Below are 24,249 nucleotides of genomic sequence, written 5' to 3'. Positions count from 1 at the left end.
TTCTGTTACTTTCATAAAAGTGTCACAGTTGTGGTTCCGGAGTAGCACAGCCATTGCTTAACCCCTCATTCTGTCCCCAAGTTATTGCTCTCATTAATATCAAGCTTAATTATCTTCTCAATGACGGTTCAATGAGTTGAAAGTTTCATCTATCAATCAAATCTGTCAATCACTCAAACTGACATGTATTCAGTTACCTTCAAATGTATCTGCTTTTGGTTTGATTTTAAGTTTCATGCCAGCTCTGTGTCACAATCCATGACATGTGCTTTGTTTTTCATGTGTTCAGTGTTTTCTAGTCATAGTTAGTGTTTTATTTTCTGTTGTTCCTTTTATTCTGTTGTTGTTTATTTCCAGTTAGAGTTTACATAGTCTCTCTCACAGACTGAGGAAAAGAAGGCACTAGTGTTTTTTTTTTTTGTTTTTTTAAGATATTTTTTGCGGCTTACGCCTTTTATTGGTTTTTTGAAGGGACAGACAGTAGGCTGACAGGAAACGGGAGAGAGATGGGGGAAGACATGCAGTAAAGGCCGTGTCGGGCTCGGGAGTCGAACCCGCGGCACACTGCGACTGGATTACCAGTCGGGTGCCCAGACGGTTACGCCACCGCCTGGGCGGCACTAGTGTTTTCCCTTTGTTTGCAGATGGGTTCCCAGATTGGAGTTTAAAGTACACATGTGTACCATTATGTTGTAGTATTATTCTGTGACTTCCTGTCTGCCCCTGTACCTGCCCTGTCTAACCTTGTGATTTGTCAGTGTTTCCACCTGTGTCCTCTTAGTTCCCCAGCCTATCCCAGTGTTGATTGTCAGTTGTGTTCACCTGTGTCCTGTTATCCCTGTGTCTTTATATACACCCCTGTTCTCTCAGTTCCTTTGTCAGTTACATTGTTGCTCCTATTTGAGTTCTGCTAAGCTCTGTTGCATTTGAGCTCCGAGTCCTCTTCTTATCAATCTGTTTTTGGGTCCTAAACCTCCTGCCTCGCACTCGTGACACTCCGAAAACGACATAAGGCAGCTTGTACAATATTACAAGCATCTAGATTGAGAATTTCTTCTCTTCTGAATTGTGAACAATAATGTAGTGGAGACATATCGCTTAAAAAAAAAAGTAATCCATGGCTGCAGGAGATCTGGGCCACCCAGTCTGTGGCCCGCTGTCCTCTTCAGTTGTTCATTCCCACTCCCAGCACAATGCCGACACAGGGTGTGTGTGTGTGTGTGTGTGTGTGTGTGTGTGTGTGTGTGTGTGTCCGTCCGTCCGCGTGCAGTGGGGGCTACAGCTGTCAATCTGCCCATAATCTGCAGAAAGAAAGGGGAATAGAGGGAGATAAAAAGAAAAGGCAGCAAGCGGGCGCACTAGAATGGATGTATTAAACAGGAATATATAGAAAAGGATGACACAAAGGGACAAGAGTGACGCTGCTGATACTTCTGGTTCCAAGATGTCCCTGTGAAAAGGAACAGCACCTTCTGTCACTACTGTCACAGTTACACAGTGCAATAACGCCAATAAGAAGGCAGAGAGACCACAGCTTTTTATACAGTGGCCTGAATAAGTTATTGACATTCAGCTTAAATTAATGTTAATATCTTCAGACATATAAGGCTGTAAGCCTGATGTCATTTCAAGCATGTGACATTATCAGTTTCAGATCTACATGTAGGGCTAGTTTCTCGAGACAAACTGTGACTAATTCAAAGGAAAAGAGGGAGCTGTTTTTCCTTTGTTTTGCCAATGGGTACCCAGATTGCATGTAGGGTGGAATAGGTCTGCATAGCTGTTTTTGATGTTGGAATGGAAGTCCTATTTGCAACAATCAATTACATTGGAGGAAGATACCATGATCAATGTGATCATTACATGTTTGTCTCATTCTTGTAAAACTGGTTTCATGTTGCACTGAACCATACAGGTAGCGCAGTGTACCTGTATCAGGTTATTTAATTGATTATAATCCAATGTATTTGCTGGGATTGTTACTTGACATGAATGTACATGTCACTGTCATTAGTCATGGGAATATCGGCCAGTAACTTATGGCAGAAATACATTCTGAATTCAAGCACACAAAACGTCTTCCCCAGGAAGCAGATCAACGAAGGCTGCCAGTATATATTCTGTATGCTGAAACAGAGAGGTCTCTTTGTCTGTGCTGTGTGTGTACACCTGATAATCCTAGATGATAACGACCCCACTAAGCTTCGCTGTACTGTATATCAGCCCCAAAGCAGGCCTGCCGCCAAGGCACACTTTCCACATCGCAAAGAAAGCCCCCCAACAATTTGTCATTCATGGTCTGCCAGAGAGTTTTGAAGATGAGATGTATTTTATGTCATGGTAGAAAAAGTGCCTCTCTAAGGTTGATTGATGTTTAAGTTCCACAAAGCTCCGCTTGGTTCCTGTCCATTAGGTCAGGTTTGATACAATCATGTCCTAAAGCTGTAGCAGAATGCGTGTGTGAGGGGTTTATACCGCTGTACAGGAACATGGACGAGACACTTACTGTAGGTCACATGCGAGGACGCCGTTCAAAGACTTCTACAGTTGATCATGTGTGTTGTACCTACCGTATGAACGTCTGAAGAATTTTGGGGCTGGCAAAGGCAGGCATGATACATTGTATTTTTAGCTTTGACTGTCAGAAACATGAGCATGGTGAAGGTTAGCCTGCCTGCTGAAAGTTGAAGCTCTGTGTCTCCAACTCGAAGCAAAGGCCTGTGTGTGTGTGTGTGTGTGTGTGTGTGTGTGTGTGTGTGTGTGTGTGTGTGTGTGTGTGTGTGTGTGTGTGTGTGTGTGTGGGTGTGTGTGTGTGGGTGTGTGTGTGTGTGTGTGTGTGCGTGTGTGCGTGTGCCTGCGTGCCTGTGTGTGTGTGCCTGCGTGTCATAACAACATCAATTCAAGCAGGAGAAAAAATATCCAACTCTTATTCCACATAATATAGCATGTAATCTGTTATGTCTTGGCATGACTATATAGTCTTCATGTTGTCATGTGGGTTGGAGGAAGCGGGCACATCTTCCTAAATGAATACCCACACAGATCATACCTCCCCGTGTGTTTTCATTCTCCCCATCACATAGCAGAAAGACCACAGTGCCTTTCTCCGTCACTGAGGTAAATCCTAAATCCATGCCGGCTCATTGTGCAAGGAAGCACAAGCCCCGTGCAATTGTCCTCTGTAGAGTGAGGTGTTTGTTTTTCCTGCTCCTCTTCTGACAGGCAAGGTGTCCGGTTCACCTCTGTGTCTCCACCTCAACCATACCCTAAGAATTTGTTTTATATTTTTTGAGGCATTTCGTGTTTCATTAGATAACACAGAAGCCATGAGAGAAGCCAACACAATTAGAACTGGTAAATAAGTTTGAAGTTCCTTCCCTTGTGGTATTAAAGTGGGCTGAAAAAAGGGTGAACTCTAAGGCACTCCAATGAGTTGAATTTAAAAAGACTTTATTGTCATTTGGCTAAGCTAGGCAAAGATTAAAAAAAAGAAAAAAAAAGACCTACACGTTAAGGCTATAGAGCCTTCATCAGGGTCCAAGGCACTCAACTGAGCGAAGTGCCTTGGATTTATTTTGAGTTCACTCCTTTTTTCACCTTTGGGTATCAGCCCACTTAAAGTACCTTAAGGGAAGGAACTTCAAAAGTATTTACCTATTATTGAACCCAATGAGCACCTGTTTTTCAGTTACTGACAACTACGGACCATGCAGTGCTTCCTCTTCTCTCTATTCAACAATTTGTTGTGCCTGTGTGGTACAGGAAATAATAACTGACAGATTCACCCGGACGGTTTGCCCCATGTTCGATTCTAATTTGTGGATTGGAAAGAAGTGGCCATTATTCATCACTAAATGTCTGTTTTTGTGTTTAGACAAACTCGGTCGGACCCTCTTTAGCCCACTGAACATATGAAGCAGTGTGATGTCGACATGTCCTCTGTTGCTGTGACCAGCCATGCACAGCCAAGGAGAAACCAGCCACGTCTAATCAGCCTAAACCTAAAGAACCCACTGAGCCCTGGCCATTCGCACAAAAGGTCAGAGGTCACTGGGCCTGTGAGACCAAAGGATAAAACAGACAGAGGGGTACTTACTTGGCGGCGGTATAAAAAAGGCCTCACAAAAACTGTGATAATGCAACGAAAGTGTTCAGCCTAAAGAATCTCTGAAGCAGCTGTGTCAAGGGAGCTGACCGAGAGTAGTCTGCCGGCGCTCGCTTGAGGGATTACCTGAGTCATGAGATAGTACGGATTAAGAGCAGAATTGGGCATGGAGCTGCGGATCAGCGGCAGGTGACTCTGCGCTTTAGCCGATTCATGTCGGATGCTGCTCGGTTCAAATGTGTGTTTTATGACCACGGGCCCCTCTCTCACAGACGATAATGAGGGTTCTTAAAAGTTAGCAGAGAAAATGACCTACATTACAAACATGTAATTTGTTTAGTGTCACAAACTCACAGTACTACACACACACACACACACACACGCACGCACGCACGCACGCACGCACGCACACACACGCACACACCAACTAATTCACACTTTGCTGTCACACCTGGTGATGACAAATGATAGCTAATGGAGCTTCAAAGTCTTACCGAACAGTATAATTAAAAATAACTTGCAGAGGCTTAGTCCTATTGAGAGAGAGAGGGGGGTCATGGGGTGACCGGAGATTGAGAGCGGTAAAGAAGGCAAGGTCATTCAAAAAAAAGTCCCTGGCACAAAACGTATGTGAAATAAATTAATTTATTTTGCACTGTATGTTCTTGTCTAGCCGACATAGGTGGGATAGAAGCATTTATGTGGGGGTGAAGGATTGACACAGAGAGTGCGCCTGAGTGGGAAAGAAAGTGAGAGATACAAGGCGACACTCGAGGCGTTGTGAAGTGGGATTTAGTGAAGCTGTGGTATTAAGTTATCATGTTACCCTTCCAAATTTAAAATGGCTCCTAACGGATGCCTTTCAAGCTGGAGTGCTGAAAACGGATTTCAAATGAGATGCCTCAGTGGTTCTTTACAACGACAAATGGAAGTGGAGGGAATTAAGTGCATTAGCATATTGTACAATTACTTTATTACTACTATTATTTATTTATATGTATCTCAATACTACTAGATCTTAATGGTACACTTCACAATACCAACTCTGCATTTCATCCGTATACTAAGAAATACACTACTTTTATTTAGACTATTCACATTATATATATATTGTTTTTTTTTTTTTTTTATTATTATTTTTAAATCTCTATTCACTAATATACCACTACTTATATTACTTTGTCTTACTATATTACTTACTATGTTACAAGTGCATGATTACTAGTCTGCTATATGTATTTTAAAATAGCTTGCTATGTTTGTACATTTGTTATAGGTGGAAACAAACTAAAGCCTCAGCCGTTCCGTCTCAACTGGTCCTGGATCAGCCTGGAGAAGGAGTATTACCTGGTGGATGAAGACGCTAAATTCCTGGAGGTGACGCTCAGACGCCGGGGTTACCTGGGAGAAACCTCTTTCGTCAGTAAGTGATGACAGTCTTTCATCTGACATCTGTCAACTTTGAAACTGATTACACGGTCTAATTACTAGGGATTTTGGTTCCATTAACTATGCTCTCTGAGTTAAATTCATATGGATTGACTGCGTATAATTGTGAAAAAACTTCACTTTACTATATTTGTTTATTTAGACAGGACCCTGCATATTAATGGACATCACATTATGTATGCAAAGTAAATATACTGGATTTAGCAAAGATGCTAACATCTTACATAGGCAGTGACCACACAAAACATAAAAACAAAACAGGCAGACAATGGAATACATTACATTAGAAAACAAAGCATAACATACAAATATACAAGAACAATGTACAAAGGTGTAGTGCGTTTACACAGTGTGTTTATTGTAAAGCTTATTATTAATTTGTTATACGTAATAAACCTTTGGTTTCGTTACAGCGTAGAGTTGGAAGTGTAGATACAGTATAACACATAACACAGTAGAGAGTAATTTATCACTGTTAACTCAGATTGCCCTATTTTGAAAGATAGCAGGCCAAGACAACAAGCCCCTATTAAACTGTCAATTTGGTGAAAGACTGATTGCCCTCTTCTTAACTGTCCCCTCAGACTTTACTGATGTATTACTGTGGCATTTGAAAAGGCTGCTGTACCATAAAACACCAAGCTAGACTGTCCCTTTGGTAATCTACACGGATTCCCTCTAAAGCTGGCCCCAGTTTACCCCAGAGTTAAACTTAATCATTCTAACAACCAGTCACACCCAAAAGGATGCACCAATACATGCTGTCCAGTTTGAGTGATGTTTCACTTCCTGCGTCCTCTGGGAAAGAAACTGTCTTAGTCTTAGTTTATAAAATATGTTTCCCCGTTCATAGTCCTTTCCAACAGACATAAATTAGACTTGTTTTGTGATAGCTTTCAATCTCATCTTTTGTTGTCCAACAATCATAGCCATTGGCAAGTTAATCACACTGAACATTCCATCATCACGGTAGCCTATTCAACTGTTAGTTTACTAAACTGATGCTGGAGCATCAGCAATACAGTGTACATGCAGCAATACAACTTAAATATGGAGTGTTCCCTTACAGTTGGAAGTGTAATTCTTTCATTTATTTATTACTCATGGCAAAAAATTCTCACTCTCTTTCTCACGTACATGTATCGCAGCCTCAACTAAAAACACAATCACGAAACATCCCTGTTTCCTATCAATCAAAGTTCTCAAATATGTGCCCTGCCACCTCTTCTGCCCTTACCCATCAGGCATCGCCACTAAGGATGGCACAGCGGAGAAGGACAAGGACTTCCGTGGGAAAGCCCAGAAGCAGGTCCAGTTCAACCCAGGCCAGACCACAGCCACGTGGAGGGTGAAGATCTTCACTGACCAGGAGTTTGAGATCTCGGAGACCTTTGAGATCCAGCTCTCTGACCCAGTCATGTCTGTGCTGGAGTACCCCGACACTGCCACAGTTGAGATTGTGGACCCTGGAGATGGTAGGAATCCTATTAGTCTATGTGCATTCAAATCACGTGCCCTGTGTTAATGGCAATGGTGGGAAGTACTTAAGTACAGTTTTGAGGTTACCTACTTTTACTTTGCTGGAGTATTTCCAATTTCCAGTACTCTTACTTGCACTCCACTACATCTCAGAGGCATTTTTGTACTCTGATTATTTGAAAACATAAGTTACTAGTTACTTTGTAGATTTGAATTAATATTACAAAACATACAATTACCACTTCAGCCGCATTTAAACCTGGTCCTTTGAAAATAGCCCATCTACAAGCTCACAACGAGTGTTTCTACATTGCTTTTATTTAAGTAAAGAAATATAGTACTTTTTCCACCACTGGTTAATGGCAAAAGATCTACATCTCTAACATCCTGACCTTCCTTAGAAGAAGAGTTAAATAAATAAACAGTAACAACGATACTGACAGATTGGTGATAGATTCTGTGCTGCTCAGCTTGTTGTTTTTTCTCCCCCAAACAGAGTCGACGGTGTTCATCCCTGAAGCCGAGTACAGGATTGAAGAAGACATCGGAGAGCTGATGGTGCCTGTCCGTCGCTCTGGAGACGTCAGCCAGGAGCTCATGGTGGTCTGCTTCACTCAGCAAGGTGAGAGGAGTTGTTCATTCATATGAATGAATTGTCTATGCTCAAGCACAAAATACCCGGTCATGAACTAAATTTTATGCGTTTGTGAATGCATGAAAGAAACAATCTTTCATGCCCTAGATGTAGACATTTCTGGCCAAAAGTGCATTGTCTGGGCTGATATGTTTCCCCTTATTTTGACAGATCCTCTCTTATGGGAGTCCCTGGCACAAACTTTTTCCAAGTGGTGTTCTGGGCCCTAATACATATTAATTTGGGGGACATTGACATGAAAATGTTGGCATACAGTACACACAGTAATCCTAACGCTGTCATTTGATCACTGAAAATGTATCAGTTATGTCTTGACATGGCACCTGTCACCCAACTAAAATACCCAACAACATTCGTAACCTTATCATCCCATATTTACTCCTCAGCCACGGCCACTGGCACCATCCCTAGCTCCGTGCTCTCCTACTCCGACTACATCACGCGGGCCGAGGACCACACCAGCGTGCTGCGATTCGACAAGGGAGAGCGCGAGAAGCCCTGCCGGATCATCATCATCGACGACTCGCTGTACGAGGAGGAGGAGAGCTTCAACATCAGCCTCAGCATGGCCATGGGGGGCCAGGTGGGCGCCAGCTTCCCCAGCGCCAAGGTGACTATCCTGGCAGACAGCGATGATGGTGAGTACAGTGGTTGAGGTGTGTTTGTATTAGTATTACAGCATGGCACCGAAGGGGCCTAGCCGCCTATAGAACAGTGTTTGTCTGTATCTCTGTCCCTACAAAGGTGCACCAATCACAGCTCAGCTCACACTGCTACATGAAGAAAGCGAATTAAGCAGTGAAATATTACGCAAACGTGTGTTTGTGCGTTGAAATCATATAGATATATAACCTGTTGATCTGGAGTAGGTTGGCATGGCACAGCACACAGCCCTGTGTATGATCTGATTTAACATGAAGTCTAGGGAGAGTGGAACTACCCATACTGTGGTTACATTCATGTTTACAGTGAGAACAGGTGCGGGTGATATCTTACACTTGATCTAAGCAGTGTCATTAATCTACAACAAGTACACTCATGGCGCCTGACCAAAGCCTTGCACTGAAAACTCTTTCTCCCTGTATGCAGTGTTTCCTTGAGGTTCTTCGAGTGTTTACTCTCTGTGCCCTGTTGCCCATTCCTGAATGTTACACTCCTGTTTACTTAACATATGTGGAGACAAAGAGCCCTGCTTCATCATCTTACTCATAGTTAACTGCTGGTCTATGTTTCTATCTGTCTGCCTTGCTGCAATCTGGATTTCTATTAGTCTGCTACTCTGCTTGTCTTCCTGCCTATATCATATACTGTACTGCATGTGCTTACCTGTGTCTGTGTGTCTGTGTGTCTGCCTGTATTTACTCCTGCCTGTCTCTCTCTGTGTCTATTTGTCTGCCTTTGTGCTTGTTAAATTCCTAGACAACTAGATGTTTCTAGTTGTAGTTAACGACAAACAGGTGCTGAGGTCGAGACTAGCAACTCAGCTTGATGCTATGTTATAGTATATAGTATACTATGCTATGGTATTCGCTGTCTGACAGATGAAGGGACTTTAAACATGCATGTTCTCGCTCCAGAGCCCCCCATCTTCATTGGCATTCAGTGAAGCACATGGGGAAACAGAGAAGGCATCTTTTTGTCTGTAGGGGCCAAAAGGCAGGTGGTGGTGAGCAAGGGCCTATTGTGTAGGGATTTCAAATGACAGGCATGTTTTCACTCCAGCCCTCTGTTTGATGGTATTCAACACTGTGTTGAGCTTATTTGTGTTAAGAGATATCTCAGCCAGGCTATACAGTTTGAGGGTTCAATTTCAAATTCAAGAGGATTCTTTTTACATACTTATAATTTGTCCCTAGCTTCTTTTGGTGTGCATATCAAATTTCCATTTATGAGGACATAATTATGGTTCATGAATGAGCATATATATAATATTATAATCAATCTTTTTTGTTTAATGCTCACTGAAAATAAATTATTTTGTACTGAACAACGTGTATAAGTCAGCCTTGACTGCGGCTCCTTCCAGCCTGGTACCCTCCTACCCATCTCTCTCCTCCTCCTGTCTCTATTGTGTCTCTCCCACCATTCAATCAAGGCTCATTTCCCGGACTCACTTGTTCCAATGACAGACGCGCTCGTAGAACAAGCTTGCCTCCCAAGCAATTTGGAACTGGAGCACAATTGAAACTTTATGTATAAATAATCAGTGTACATTCCCAGACATGTGGAGAGACAAGAGGAGCCTCCTCAATGTAAACCTCTATTGAGACTCTGCTTCTTGGTGGGTCCTCAAGGAGTGACACCCTCCGCAATAAAGCTGGATGTATGTGTGTGGTGTGTGTGTGTGTGTGTGTGTGTGTGTGTGTGTGTGTGTGTGTGTGTGTGTGTGTGTGTGTGTGTGTGTGTGTGTGTGTGTGTGTATGCGTGCGTGTGTGCGTGAGTGCGAGAGAGAGAGAGAGAGAGAGTATATGGCTGCACATTTGTACACTGATGAGTGTGTTAATGTTATTGTGTGTGTGTGTGTGTGTGTGTGTGTGTGTGTGTGTGTGTGTGTGTGTGTGTGTGTGTGTGTGTGTGTGTGTGTGTGTGTGTGTGAGACTGTGTGTGTGTGTGTGTGTGTGTGTGTGTGTGTGTGTGTGTGTGTGTGTGTGTGTGTGTGTGTGTGTGTATGTGTGTGTGTGTGTGTGTGTGTGTGTGTGTGTGTGTGTGTGTGTGTGTGTGTGTGTGTGTGTGTGTGTGTGTGTGTGTGTGTGTGTGACTGTGTGTGTGTGTGTGTGTGTGTGTGTGTGTGTGTGTGTGTGTGTGTGTGTGTGTGTGTGTGTGTGTGTGTGTGTGTGTGTGTGTGTGTGTGTGTGTGTGTGTGTGTGTGTGTGTGTAAAACCATCTGCCTGGCTGAGTAAACCTGTGGTTTGGAGTTTGGACTCAGGCCAATATCAGGCCTCCATTGTTATTTGTCTGGCTCTTCCTCCCAGTGATCTTTAACGTTGCCATGTTGGCACGTCTTACCCCCCAGCTCACCCCTTCGTCACTAAGTAGTAAATAGTTAGGTTGGTGGCCGAGATGCATTGAGAGTTGCCCTCACTTTTCTGTACCATCAGCCAACTTCTCAACAAAACCAACTCTTGACAGTCCTGTTTCAAGGACATATTTGCTAAACTAAAGCCTAGTTCAGACAAAAAACTGTTTTAAGCCCACTTTATGAGTTGTCTTACGATAGTGTCAGTGTCGTGCTCCTAATATAACGATCTACAAGCGCACAACGCATCGCATCCATGACATGTAGGCTATTTGCGGCACACAACAAGCATTAGAACATTGCGAAGAAAAAGAGCATCAATCTCAATTACCCCTTCCCTTAGAGATGTTTGCTAGAGTTGAGTACTTTGCAAGAACAAGAGTAGAGATGTTTGCTATACTGTCGGTATAAGGCTATATAAGCCTTTGCCTGTAGAGACGTTTGCTAGAGGTATATAGACTTTGCTATACTACTGCAGTGCAGTGCTAGTCGATGAGCATCACTGAACATATGGATTGACAGGCGATAGACTGTATCAGTTAATCTGTGATATGAACATGGGATTTATGGGGGGGGGGTGAGGAGAGATGAATTGGAACTGTGGGTTTCTGGGATGTGCATTCCTGCCTCTTCCCTCTCTGTCTGTGTTTTCCAAACGCATCCCCCTTCACCCGCCTTCCTTCCTTATCACCTGCTACATCAGCAGACGTAGAGAATATCCCTGGCCTCTGTGCGTCTACGCAGACTGTGCGCACACATAAACACACACACATGCATCTTCCGTCTTCAGGTGTATCCTGAAGGCCTTGGCATTGAGTTCAGACAGAGCTGTCTGGCTTTAGATGAGTAGGGGAAAGAGGGGTGGATGAGGGCAGGATAAAGAGGGATGACAGCTCTCTTCCTGTGTGGAGTTACAAATGACAGAGCTGACCCAGTCAGCCACGCCACACTGTCTGTTTGTCCCTCAACCCATGTTTAAAAACCGGCAGTGTATTGTCCAGACTCAGACAATACATTGACAGAGTTTCACTTATTCCAAGATACTTTCAAGGCGTACAACTTTAAGCTGTAATGATTAGAATCAGTAACATTGTGATTGATTGACAATTGACAACTCATGTTGTCAATTTATATTCTATAAGGAAAAGTCCTTCTGCACACCTAGAATGGACAGGTGCGTCGGATAACTGGAACTGAGAAGTAGAGAAAAACGAATCCCACACACTGTCTTCACTTGAGTTTAGAGTTTAGGTCGTCAGACCTTCATCAGGCATAAAAGCCTTTTTACTTATTTATATTCTCAAATCTTTTTTTTGAGACATACCAGAACTGAAGATGTGCCGTTTAGATAGACTGGCATAGAATTAAATAAGTCGGATATCGATTGATCATTCCCCGATGTTATCCTACTGAGGGCTATGACAAATTGTTCAAAATGTGTTATTTTCTTCTCAATTCTCTCTTTTCCTATATTCCGACTCATCCTGTGACGTGACAATAAAGTAGATTCTGATTGTGTGTCACCTCTCCATCTGCCCCACAGAGCCTTCATTGTACTTTGGGGAGCCTGAGTACACGGTGGATGAGAGTTCAGGTTATGTGGAAGTGAGAGTGTGGAGAACAGGGACAGACCTGTCCAAGACCGCGACCGTCACTGTCCGTTCCAGGAAGAACGAGCCAGTCTCAGCTGAAGGTAAGACCATGGTGCACTTGGTGAATTCAATAAATACTTACTATGTTCTTTAAATGTGTCTTGTACGTTTTGCACAGTTTAGCAGTAGTTTTATTATTTGTAATATGGCAACTTTTCCCATAACACTCGTCAGTGTTACTTGCTGATTGAGTTTTAAATATGCTATACATATATATTTATATAGCAGCTATATAAATAATGTTGCATTGCATTGCATTGGAGTCACCTCTATATCTCTGTGTCTCTCTGCTAGCTGGCCTGGACTATGTCGGCATCAGTCGTAACCTAGACTTCGCTCCAGGAGTGACCATGCAGACATTCAGGGTGACCATCCTGGATGACCTGGGCCAGCCAGAGCTGGAGGGCCCGGAGACCTTTGACCTGGTGCTGAGGATGCCCATGAATGCTGTGCTGGGAGAGCCCAGCAAAACCACCATCACCATCAATGATTCAGTCTCGGACGGTGAGTCTCGCACATGAACACACACAGGCACATAAACATATATATTTTTAAATATTTACAGTAGTTCACACGGCCTATAGACATGAGCAACCACAATTACCATTGTTTTTTACTTTGTACTGGCTTATTTACGTAAATGTCAGTATCCCTCTTCTAAAGCATTGTGAACTAAGGCTATGAATAAGTCTTAACGCGGCCACATCCCTGTGTTTATAGTGCCTAAGGTGCAGTTCAAGGAGGGCAGCTACAAGGTGGATGAGGCCGATGGGGAGGTCAAGGTCACAGTGTACCGCAGCGGTGACATTAGCCTTGGCTCTACGGTGCGCTGCTACACCCGCCAGGGATCTGCTCAGGTCATGATGGACTACAACGAGAGGCCCAACACTGACGCTTCAGTCATCACCTTCCTACCGGGTCAGAACCGACGTCATACTGTATCTGTCTGTCTGTCTGTCTGTCTGTCTGTCTGTCTGTCTGTCTCTTTCTGCCTTCCCTATTTCTCTCTGTAAGTCTTAGTTGTAACCCGTGTCTCTCCGTGTCTCTCTCTCTCCCTGCATGTCTTCATCTCTCCCTGCATGTCCCTTCATCCCTCCCTGCATGTCCCTTCATCTCTCCCTGCATGTCTTCATCTCTCCGTCTCCAGGTGAGAGTGAGAAGCCGTGCGTGGTGAAGCTGGTGGACGACTCCATCCACGAGGAGGATGAGGAGCTCCGTCTGGTCCTGGGATCCCCCAAGAGCAAATCTCCCTACGGAGCGTCCATAGGAGAGCAGAAAGAGACACTGGTCACCGTCACAGACGAGAAAGACAGTATGTTGCATTTGTTTAGTATTTTATATATTATATGCTTGTGTTATATTGCTTGTTTAAATCCTGTACCATTACTTATTGTTGTTTACTTACATATTGTTTTTCATGTTGTGGATTGTTTTTATTCTTTTATTCTTCTGTGAAGCACTTCGTGCTTTCGTTCGTTTCGAAAGGTGCTATATAAATAAAGATATATTATTATTATTATTATTATTAAAACGCACATATTTGCAGTTGAAATGATTGCACATAAAAACAAGGAAACGTAACACATTTTGGTCACGTTGAAAGTCTGAGGTGCTCAATATGACAGTCCGATTGTCCTTCCTCTCTCCTCAGAGCCTGTCATCCGCTTCTCGGAGATCAAGTACAGCGTGCGTGAGCCCCAGGTGAAAGGAGACGTGGCAATCGTGAAGATTCCTATCCTTCGTACCGGAGACACCTCCAAGGTCTCTGTGGTCAGGGTTCACACCAAGGACGGCTCTGCCACCTCGGGAGAGGACTATAACCCCCTGTCAGAGGGTAAGGGACCAAACCATTCATACATATAGGACATTAGAAAAAGAACCACGTTAGCCTTAAAGCGTGCACTCGCTCTCTCTCTCCTTAAAGTTGGGCAACTTCTCAAAATAATTCAAACGTATAAAACATTCAGAAATGTGTAAAAAATGGCTAAAATAGCAGATTTGTAATCGGCATAGATTGTCAATCGGCTATTTTGGCTAGTTGTCGCACAATTAATTATATAGGTTCATCATTATTTGTATTGACACTTTCCTACAATGTCGCTCAAAGTGTTCTCCAAGCAACAGGACAGATACACATGCAAGGAGAACACGACAGAGAAACATTGTAGTAGAAAGACTCTGAATGAACACATAAAGCTGCACATGGTACTGTACTGTAACAATGACATCCGGACATGATGAGCTGTTAAGTGTCAAGTGACTGGACTTGCTCTTTAACAGCACAGTCAATATGAAGAATGTGTTTATATTATGGAGGTGGGCTGACTCTATTGTGTGTGTGTGTGTGTGTGTGTGTGTGTGTGTGTGTGTGTGTGTGTGTGTGTGTGTGTGTGTGTGTGTGTGTGTGTGTGTGTGTGTGTGTGTGTGTGTGTGTGTGTGTGTGTGTGTAAAGATGTGGAGTTCAAGGCAGGGGAAAAGGAGCATTTTGTGGAAATTGAGATCCTCTATGACGGTCAAAGGGAGATGAGAGAGGCTTTTATCGTCCACATGAAACCTGATGAGAACATGGTGGCTGAGATACAGGTGACACAGCACGCATGCACGAACACAAGCACGCACACACGCACAGAAAACCATCACAAGAAGCCCTGAGCTGTGCCATGGGGGCACACTCTTGTACAGTACGGCGTACCTCGGCACGTGAGCATGCGTCCTGCGTCGGTGTGTTTAAAATAGAGAGGCAGCAGCTGCCACTGCTGTCAGCACGGCACAGTCAACAGACCCTTATAAAAAGCGTGTCCCGCTGGAGAGGGATGCTGGGAGGAATGTGTGCCATGAGCCAAACAGTAGACTGACCTATAAACACCGCTATGTGCATTCTACACAGTCACTGACTGTACTCTGCAAGGGACTGCCACCTTTCACCTGATAGGAAAATGTTTGTACTGTTAAATATATTATTAGGATAGTTATGACTGAGCAGCTAGTCACTAGTTGACTACTAGACCAACAAACTGACTGTATTTTAGACCAACACATTTTGTTGGTCTAAAATGTGTACTGTATGTGCTGCCATAAAACAAACTTTCTTTTCTTTTATGTCGTATGTGCATCCTAACTCACACATGCAACCTCTAGGCAAGCCGAGATCTGGTCACAGCTTAGCACGACGGACTGACGCCATGAAAAGGATGGCTGAATGAATAAATGAATGAGTGAATGAGTATAGATGAATGTACTTTCACTAAGCCTTGTGTGAACGCTGACTCCCGCCAGATGAACAAGGCCATGGTGTACATTGAGGAGATGGACAGTGTGGCTGACGTCACCTTCCCCGCCGTGCCCCTGGTGGTGTCGCTGCTCATGTACGACGACACGGCCCGCGCCAAAGACAACCCCCGCCCCTCTACCGGCTACCCCGTTGTGTGTGTGACGGTGAGTAGGACTGTGCCCATCTGATGGCCGTAGTGAGTATAGTAGTACACATGAAGGACATGAAGAACTCACTAAGAAGACATGGCGTTTACGCTGTCCAAATCTTGAGTTCATTTTTACAAATGGATACCTCGATGCTGAGGATTTAACACATTCTGACCTGAGATCAGATTCATACGAGGTTCACACACTGGTCTGATTAACCCATTCTGACCTGAGATCAGATTCTAAAAATGTCAGTCGTTCTTCGATTTTTCAAAAAATAGCAGACCTACAAGCTCGTATCGCGCCATTCGGTGGCGCGATATGAGCTTGTAGATCTGCTATTTTTAAATAGCTAAAGCACGACATGATGCTGACACCAAAATGGGTTCCCGTTCAGAATGGGTTAACTGTGTAGACAGACTCTAATACAACAAGCAAGTTGTCATGTTTGTTCTTAAACCCCTGGCACACTTCAACACACACAGGCCTGCAACCCCAAGTACCACGACTTCGACAAGACGGGCTCCATCTGCTCGGCGGAGAACATCAACGACACCCTGACCCAGTACCGCTGGCTGGTCAGCGCCCCCACCGGCTCGGACGGAGTCACCAGCCCCATGAAGGAGGTGGACACCAACACCTTCTTCACCAACACCAAGTCCATCACCCTGGACTCCATCTACTTCCAGGCCGGCTCCAGGGTCCAGTGTGCCGCCCGGGCCTTCAACGTCAACGGAGACGCAGGCTTGGAACTTTCCAGCCCCATCGCCGTCGTCAGCAAGGAGGAGGGTGAGCGCTGCGTGTGGTTTCAATACCTATAGGACCAACCACTCCACAGGCCAGCCATTAGGGCTCAGCAGACATTTGCAATTTGCATAATGACTAAACTGCGACATAAATAAGTAATACATAAATAAATACAAACAATGAGTGCTCATAATAAACGAGCACTTAATGGTATAGTCGAGGTTCTTTACATTTGGATATCCCACAGTTCTTGTCAGGTAGTTGTTTTTAATTTTGCACTACAGTTGTCTACTGGAACCTTAGTCAGTAATCCAACCACGGAATAGTAACTATAAATGGAAAAAAAATTGTATGGCATAATATGGTAGAGTCTAGTACCTATAATTAAATCAAATGTCTTTCTCTTAGGTATGTGTCAGCCTCGTGTTCCAGGTACAGTTGGAGCTGAGCCGTTCTCTGCTAAAATACGCTACACCGGACCAGACGATCCAGACTTCCCAAACCTCATCAAACTTACTGTCAACATGCCTCACATGGACGGTGAGTGGCCAACTCTGTTCCACACAAACAGCCTGCATCAACATGACCATTTCAACCATTTTAGGCAACAATTCATAATTCACAATCATACATGTTTTCTTAATTTAGCCTACCGGTATGCCTCCAATTTCCTTTTCATATAATAACTTTATTTATATATCCCTTTCACATGATTTGTTTAATGTTTCCTATTATGTTCCTGGTGAGTTTGTACAATTTCAACCACCCTGAAGTTGAGGAACAGAGTCTCATCTCTCTGACCAACAGGAATGCTACCTGTGGTCTCCACGCGGCCCATGTCCAACTTCGAGCTCACCCTGAGCCCTGATGGCACACGGGTAGGAAACCATCGCTGCTCCAACCTGCTGGACTTCAACGAGATCCAGACGGGCCACGGCTTCATCACCGACGCCACCAAGAACCCCGAGATCATCGGCGAGACCTCCCCGTACCAATACAGCGTGGCCATGCGCTCTGCCAACTCTCTCCGCTTCTATCGGAACCTCAACCTGGAGGCCTGTCTCTGGGAGTTCACCAGCTTCTACGACATGTCCGAGCTGCTCAATGACTGTGGAGGATCCATCGGCACGGACGGACAGGTACACATCTACACAGACTACGCACCGCCGCACTCCTCGCCACTGTCCTTGCACCATTCTGACCACCATTACTTCTTTGTCACTCACTACTGACTTCCTTTCTCATGCATTACCACACTTCCTCTCTCGGCAGATTATTCTTTCTGTAGGTCGAAAAAGAAAGACACAATGTAACTCCTTCTGACAGTGGCGTGCACAGACTTTTAGAGGGGCCAGGTGCTCAAGTGAAAAAAAAGGGCACCTTGTGCAGCGCATTTTGGGGCGGGAACCCATTTGGGTGCTTTAGCTATTGAAAAATAGCAGATCTACAAGCTCATAGCGCGCCACCGAGTGGCGCGCTACGAGCTTGTAGGTCTGCTATTTTTTTGAATCGAAGAACCACTGACATAGAAACATAGCTTTAGATTGTGGGGTCCTAAATAATATAGTAGAAGCGTTTTTTTTTAATCAAGATTTGATCAATGTCACCGCATGGTCCACACACTACAAATTAAGAAAAAAAAAAAACATTTTTTTTTTTTCTTCTTCTTTTTAAGAGAAAAATTGCCAAAAGGGCAGGGGGTGCTCTAGCACCCCCTAGTGTCTATCTGTGCACGCCACTGCCTTCTGACCTTCTCTATACAGTACTTCTCCATCAGGGCAAACACATCTCTTCTGTTCTTACTGCTGCTCCCTCTAGCTTCCACTATTCTTTCACATAATACTGTGGCTAATCAGCTTTATACTTCTGTAATTACTACAGCTTTGTACATCACCCTTGTACCAGTATACAGTACGTACATTGCTATTTTGGAAAATGTAGATTTGTATAGGGCTCCCAGAGTTAATATTGTAAATGATACAGTATAAATGTCATACTTGACAGATCACGTCGTAGTTATTGTTTTGACTAATTGTGGATTTGTGTTGCATTATGTATGGAGGTAAAGGTGAAAGCATTTGTTTCTCTCTCCAGCACACTGACACACGTCGCGTCCGAGGAAGCGCCAAGCTTTTATAATGCCTCGAAACAAATCCTAATAAAACGTTCAACGTTCAATGTGACAAGAGCATGTTCCCCCCCCCTTCAGGTGTTGAACCTCGTGCAGTCGTACGTGACGCTGCGCGTGCCTCTCTACGTGTCCTATGTCTTCCACTCTCCCGTGGCCGTGGGGGGCTGGCAGCACTTTGACCTGCAGTCCGAGCTGAAGCTCACCTTTGTGTACGACACGGCCATCCTGTGGCAGGACGGCATTGGCAGTCCACCTGAGGCCGAGCTGCAAGGTAACGTATCTACACGCACTGTGAAACCCTGAAGTGCTCGTTGAACTCTGATAGTGTGCAAAATGTAACCAAATCGGAGTTGTAAGCCTCCGTTTGGTTACATTGTGTACACTATCAGAGCTATAAACGGATAAATGAACATTTTTCAAATACTCAAAATATGCATTTTAACCCTAAGTGATGCCACAAGCATAAGCAAGTACGTACTGTATATGGAAATATATGTTCAGAAGCAATGTGAAATGTTTGTAGGAGCCATGTATCCAACCAGCATGAGGATCAACGAGGAGGGACGTCTGGTGGTCAACTTCAAGACAGAGGCTCGCTTCAGGGGCCAGTTTGTCATGTCTCATCCAGGTACACATCCATGTCCACGCACGCACGCAGGCGCCTAGGCACGCAGGCACCCAGGCACACACACACACACACACACACACACACACACACACACACACACACACACACACACACACACACACACACACACACACACACTCTCTCTCTCTTAACTTATCCCATACGGCAGGGTCATTCTATATTGCCAGCTCCTATTGGATTCCACTGTGGCCCACATCCTCTCTGCATCTATTTCTGGTCTTCAACACTGGGGGTCCTTCCTGTGCCAAAGCACCGGGGGTCACAACAGCAAATGTCAAAATGACCCCAGACCGTTTACGGCATGAAGACAAATACCACAGACAACCTAGAATGTCAATGTCTCAACGCAAATGCACCCCGCATGTCTGTATGTACTGAAAACTCGGACAGTATGAAACAAATGTGACGTTACATTATTATTGTTATAATAATATTATTTTATTATTATTATTTTTGTCTTATGTTAAATGCATATGAACCTGTGTGTGTTTGTGTGTGTGTTTGTTTGTTTGTTTGTTTGTTTGTTTGTTTGTTTGTGTGTGTGTGTGTGTGTGTGTGTGTGTGTGTGTGTGTGTGTGTGTGTGTGTGTGTGTGTGTGTGTGTGTGTGTGTGTGTGTGTGTGTGTGTGTGTGTTGGCTCCCAGGATCCGGCCTGTCGTCCATGGCGATGTGTGCAGACCACCCTGGCTTGACCTTCACTCTGTCCTTGGTGCGGACAGAGCCCACCTACAATCAGCCCATGCAGCAGTGGAGCTTCGTCTCGGACTTTGCTGTGAGATACTCTCAATAATACCTGTGTGTGTGTGTGTGTGTGTGTGTGTGTGTGTGTGTGTGTGTGTGTGTGTGTGTGTGTGTGTGTGCGTGCGTGCGTGCGTGCGTGCGTGCGCGCGTGTGTGTGTGGTTTGGACTCCTCCATTATTTGTCTCCCAGACAGTGATCAGTAAGATTGCCATGTTGGCACTCCACTACAACCCCCTATATCCTCTTCCTTCCCCTTCCCCACAAATACTGTACTTTGTAGCAGTGCAACAGTTAAAATAATCAATATTAAAAAATAATAGATTTGAATGAAATCATTGAGTTTTCTAAAATATAAATTCCATTCGCCTCCACAAATAAAATAGATGATCTGAAAATAGATGATCTAAAAGCTCACAACATGTCGTGAATGCGTTGTAGCTTGTAAATCAGCTATTGTCTGCATCTGAATAAAACAGGGCTCACATGGTTAATCAGACTAATTGATTTAGTCAATTACGTCAATTTGCGTCAATTAGTTGTTGAAAGATGTTATTTCATTAATTGGAAGAGTAATCACTATGGGACAATAATGGACAGTCGCAGCTCTAAATGCTTAGCATGTGTATGTGTGTGTGTGACCTGCAGGTGCGGGACTACTCAGGGACCTACACGGTGAAGTTGATCCCGTGCAGTGCGTCTCCCAACGGCGAGTTCAGCATCCCTCCCGTCTGCCACCCCAGGGAGCCGCTCACCTTCGACATGTCCATCCGCTTCCAGCAGGTCAGCAGGGCAAAGAGAACATCAACTTAATGACTATATGCCAGGAGAAATCTCGGAATAGTCCCAAACACACATTGCTCTCTAGTCTAGAGCATGGGTCTTTAACAGGGTGGTCCGGGACCCCTAGGGAGTAAAGCCTTTGTTCTGTATTGCAGGTGAGCGACCCAGTGGCAGCTGAGTTCAGTTTGAACACTCAGATGTTCCTGCTGTCTAAGAAGGAGCTGTGGTTGTCTGATGGATCCATGGGCTTCGGAGAGGGATCAGACACTGCTTTCCAAGAAGGTACTGCAACACTGACCCCTAGTGGAGATTAATGATCATTACGGCTGCAGACCCTGGTTGTCTCTCCTGCACTGCCTAAAAATGTGATTTGTGCATCTGGGGTGGGCTACTTTACTTCCTAAACCAGACTATTGTATTATAGAGACCTTTCTGAATCATTATTCCTTTCATTAAACTATGGATATGTTATGTCTTTATTTTAATATCTTCTCACATGACACACAGCTCTGATTGACTCAGGTTGACCCATCATGTGTCCCTTCTTCATTGGTACCATGCAGGCTCCTCCATCTATGGTCGTGTGATGGTGGACCCGGTGCAGAACCTGGGAGACTCCTTCTCCTGTAGCATTGAGAAGGTTTTCCTCTGCACCGGGGCGGACGGATACGTCCCCAAGTACAACCCCACTAACAAGGAGTATGGCTGCCTGGCCGACGCTCCCTCACTGCTCTACCGCTTCAAGATCCTGGTAAGATCGAGCACAGTCACAGCAAGGAAATGGGCGTTGTAGAGGCAGCATGTATGTACATCTCAAATTGTACCTCTGCTCTCCTAACATTCTGCAGGACAAAGCCCAGCCAGAGACACAGGCCACAGTGTTTGGAGATGTATCCTTTGAGGCTACTCTGGCCCTGGACACCCTTGGAGGTCTGCCTCTGGTCAAACAGCCTGGATCAGATGGCTTCACACTCTCCTCAGCTCCTCTCTTCCAGGTCTGGATAAATGCACGCACGCACGAACGCCCTGCACGCACGCATGGTAGACATAGGGGTGACCCATATTATCTGGTCAAAATGGTTAGGGCTCTAATGCCTGACAACAAGTCCCTGGTTTGATTCCGGATTCTGAAATTAGAAAAAAACAATCACCGAAACAGACGTTTTCATTTTTTTGCTGAAACATCCTGTGTGTCTGTGCTTCAGGTTGCTGCCGGTCGTGAGTGGTTCATCCACACCATCTACACCGTTCGCTCCCGAGAGAACGCCAACCGCCACCTCGGCAAGCGCAGCCTGGAGTACCTTCAGCACAGCCTGTCGTCTGTGGCCGACCAGCCCCAGGCCCTCACCTCTGAACTGGCCGTGCGCCATCGGCGTGCTGCACCCGCTCTCCCCGCTCCCGAATTGACCCAGGACATCGGCGAGGACAACAACCGCGGCACCAACATCCAGCACATCTCCCTGGACCGCTCGGACCGCATGGTGGTCAACCAGCGCCAGCCCTGGTCCCCCGGCCGCGACCGCAACCACGAGCCCTACCTGGAGCAACCCCTGCTGGAGAGCTCGGGCAGGGAGCAGACAGACTCGTCCACCTTGCCCATGCTGGTGGGCCTCGCCGGCCTGGTCCTCCTTGTCTGCCTGATAGCCGTAGTGGTTTTACTGCTGCTACGGCGCAAGAGGAAGGAGAAGAAGCACAGTCAGTTGCCTTCTAGTTCCTACGCTACCTCCTCTTCCTCCGCCTACAGCAGCTACAGCGGAGGGCCTCCGGGCGTGTGGAACAAGTCAGACAGCTCTGAAGTCTAACGACACCCCGACAGTCCCTGACACCTGATAAGACTATGCCAGTCTCCTCCACCACAGTGCCTCTTCCTCAAAGCCCAACTCATTAAAAGCACTGAAGAAAAGATCAAGCCAGATCTCTGAACTCTGGACGGTGCTGTATGTCAGTGCTCTTTCAGGCCCTCTATGTACAGGTAGCATACGCACGCCAGAGTTACTGATCCCCCAATGAAGCACTGTGGGTAACTCATCATGTCATTTACCTAATGTATGTATTTACAGGTTGCTGCGCCCTCTATCTTGCAGTCTGTAATAAATTGGCACTAAAAAGGCCGGGGCTGCAGCCCACCCACCATCTGAGGATTGTAAAATGAACATATTTTAACTTTTTAAGCCTTTCCTAGTTACTTAAAAATGCAATGTATTCACAGCAGCAAACAAAGGTCAACCTTATTTCTACTTGGTGAAAAGTATGAGATTTTTATTGTTCTCCCAAAAAAGAAAAGAAATTTTAGTTTACCATTGAACTTGTTTTTATTATTGTAATTCATTGTGTCAACCATTATCTTGTTAATTCTTTTGTGGAGAGCAGAGTAAAATGGATTGAATGTTGAATGTTTAGCCAAGGCTGACCTTAGCGAATGGTGAAATGATAAATTGATGTGTTGTGTTTTGTAATGTTGACAATGTAATGACACTCTTGTGCTTTACAAAAGCCATGGGTGCACTTGCCCACTGCAGAATGCCATTACGGTGCTATTCAAAGGGATTGTAATTGTGTCATTTTTATTCTTTTTTTGAGAGTGCTACTGAACTATCCTTCAGAGATTGTTTTTATACATTTTTTTCCAGGTCTTTTGAGAATGTGTTTTAAAAATCACATGCAAATCAATCTGTGTAAATACTAAATAGCAATGCAGGACTACAAGAACAGAACATGGTATTAATACACTGGTGAAACTTGAAAAATAAAAGTTATTATAGAATAAATAAATCTATGCTGTGTATGACAAGTCCTGAGAAAACCAATGCAATACAAATGTCATCTTTATCATAGGTTAATGCCATTGGTCAACCTTTAATCAATGAAGCCATATTTTATACTTCACCGTATGGCAGCGCTGCACAAAAGTAGTGAAAATAGACTTAAGCTTTAATCTTGTAGATGTATCTTTGCTACATTGACACCAGGTTGAAAGTTGTTACTTCTGTCTGTGGGTTATTAATATTTCTCCAATGAAAAGTATTAAGATCCTGTCATTAATTAACGACATTAGATCCATCGGAACACAGATTCCCCCCACCGCCCCCCCCCCCCCCCCCAAAGTAACGGTTTTGGACAAGGCTACCCAAAAACATCAAGTTTCCCTCCATCGTTGATAAAACGCATCAATTCAATCAAACTGCTTAACGGCACACCTGTTTTGTTTGTTAATTTTACATGCCTTATTCTCTAGAAATTATTTTTGAAAAGAATATTTATTTTTCAATAACTTCCAGATCTCTTGATCTACATACAAGATTAACGCTAAAAACAATTCTGTCCACAAGGCAACTATTTTGTTTGTCAACATGCTTCGTTTATTTTATTAAAAATGTTTTGGAAATCTGTCTTAAGGTCACATGAATAGTGCACTATACTGAGTGT

The 24,249-nt window shown here is 44.4% G+C and overlaps 1 protein-coding gene across 1 annotated transcript in view; it reads left to right on the top strand.

Annotated features, from left to right (window-relative positions):
* The window catches only part of frem3 (Fras1 related extracellular matrix 3), a 39,551-nt gene extending 15,343 nt beyond the window's left edge, over positions 1 to 24,208 (top strand). The window contains exons 3-24 of the mRNA XM_083765318.1: positions 5,382 to 5,528; positions 6,799 to 7,029; positions 7,530 to 7,655; positions 8,075 to 8,326; positions 12,248 to 12,397; positions 12,651 to 12,860; positions 13,077 to 13,274; positions 13,504 to 13,668; positions 14,008 to 14,190; positions 14,809 to 14,939; positions 15,633 to 15,791; positions 16,262 to 16,565; positions 16,932 to 17,063; positions 17,331 to 17,662; positions 18,733 to 18,925; positions 19,178 to 19,282; positions 19,947 to 20,074; positions 20,689 to 20,823; positions 20,979 to 21,105; positions 21,387 to 21,574; positions 21,672 to 21,818; positions 22,029 to 24,208. Of these exons, the coding sequence (XP_083621444.1) occupies positions 5,382 to 5,528; positions 6,799 to 7,029; positions 7,530 to 7,655; positions 8,075 to 8,326; positions 12,248 to 12,397; positions 12,651 to 12,860; positions 13,077 to 13,274; positions 13,504 to 13,668; positions 14,008 to 14,190; positions 14,809 to 14,939; positions 15,633 to 15,791; positions 16,262 to 16,565; positions 16,932 to 17,063; positions 17,331 to 17,662; positions 18,733 to 18,925; positions 19,178 to 19,282; positions 19,947 to 20,074; positions 20,689 to 20,823; positions 20,979 to 21,105; positions 21,387 to 21,574; positions 21,672 to 21,818; positions 22,029 to 22,625 (4,340 nt within the window). The 3' untranslated portion in view covers positions 22,626 to 24,208. The remainder of the gene's footprint in view (positions 1 to 5,381; positions 5,529 to 6,798; positions 7,030 to 7,529; positions 7,656 to 8,074; positions 8,327 to 12,247; positions 12,398 to 12,650; positions 12,861 to 13,076; positions 13,275 to 13,503; positions 13,669 to 14,007; positions 14,191 to 14,808; positions 14,940 to 15,632; positions 15,792 to 16,261; positions 16,566 to 16,931; positions 17,064 to 17,330; positions 17,663 to 18,732; positions 18,926 to 19,177; positions 19,283 to 19,946; positions 20,075 to 20,688; positions 20,824 to 20,978; positions 21,106 to 21,386; positions 21,575 to 21,671; positions 21,819 to 22,028) is intronic.
* The last annotated feature ends 41 nt before the right edge of the window (positions 24,209 to 24,249 follow it).

This window comes from Protomyctophum parallelum (genome assembly GCF_964188405.1).
Source record: "Protomyctophum parallelum genome assembly, chromosome: 5".
NCBI lineage: Eukaryota > Metazoa > Chordata > Actinopteri > Myctophiformes > Myctophidae > Protomyctophum > Protomyctophum parallelum.
This window is presented reverse-complemented; position numbering and strand designations above follow the sequence as displayed.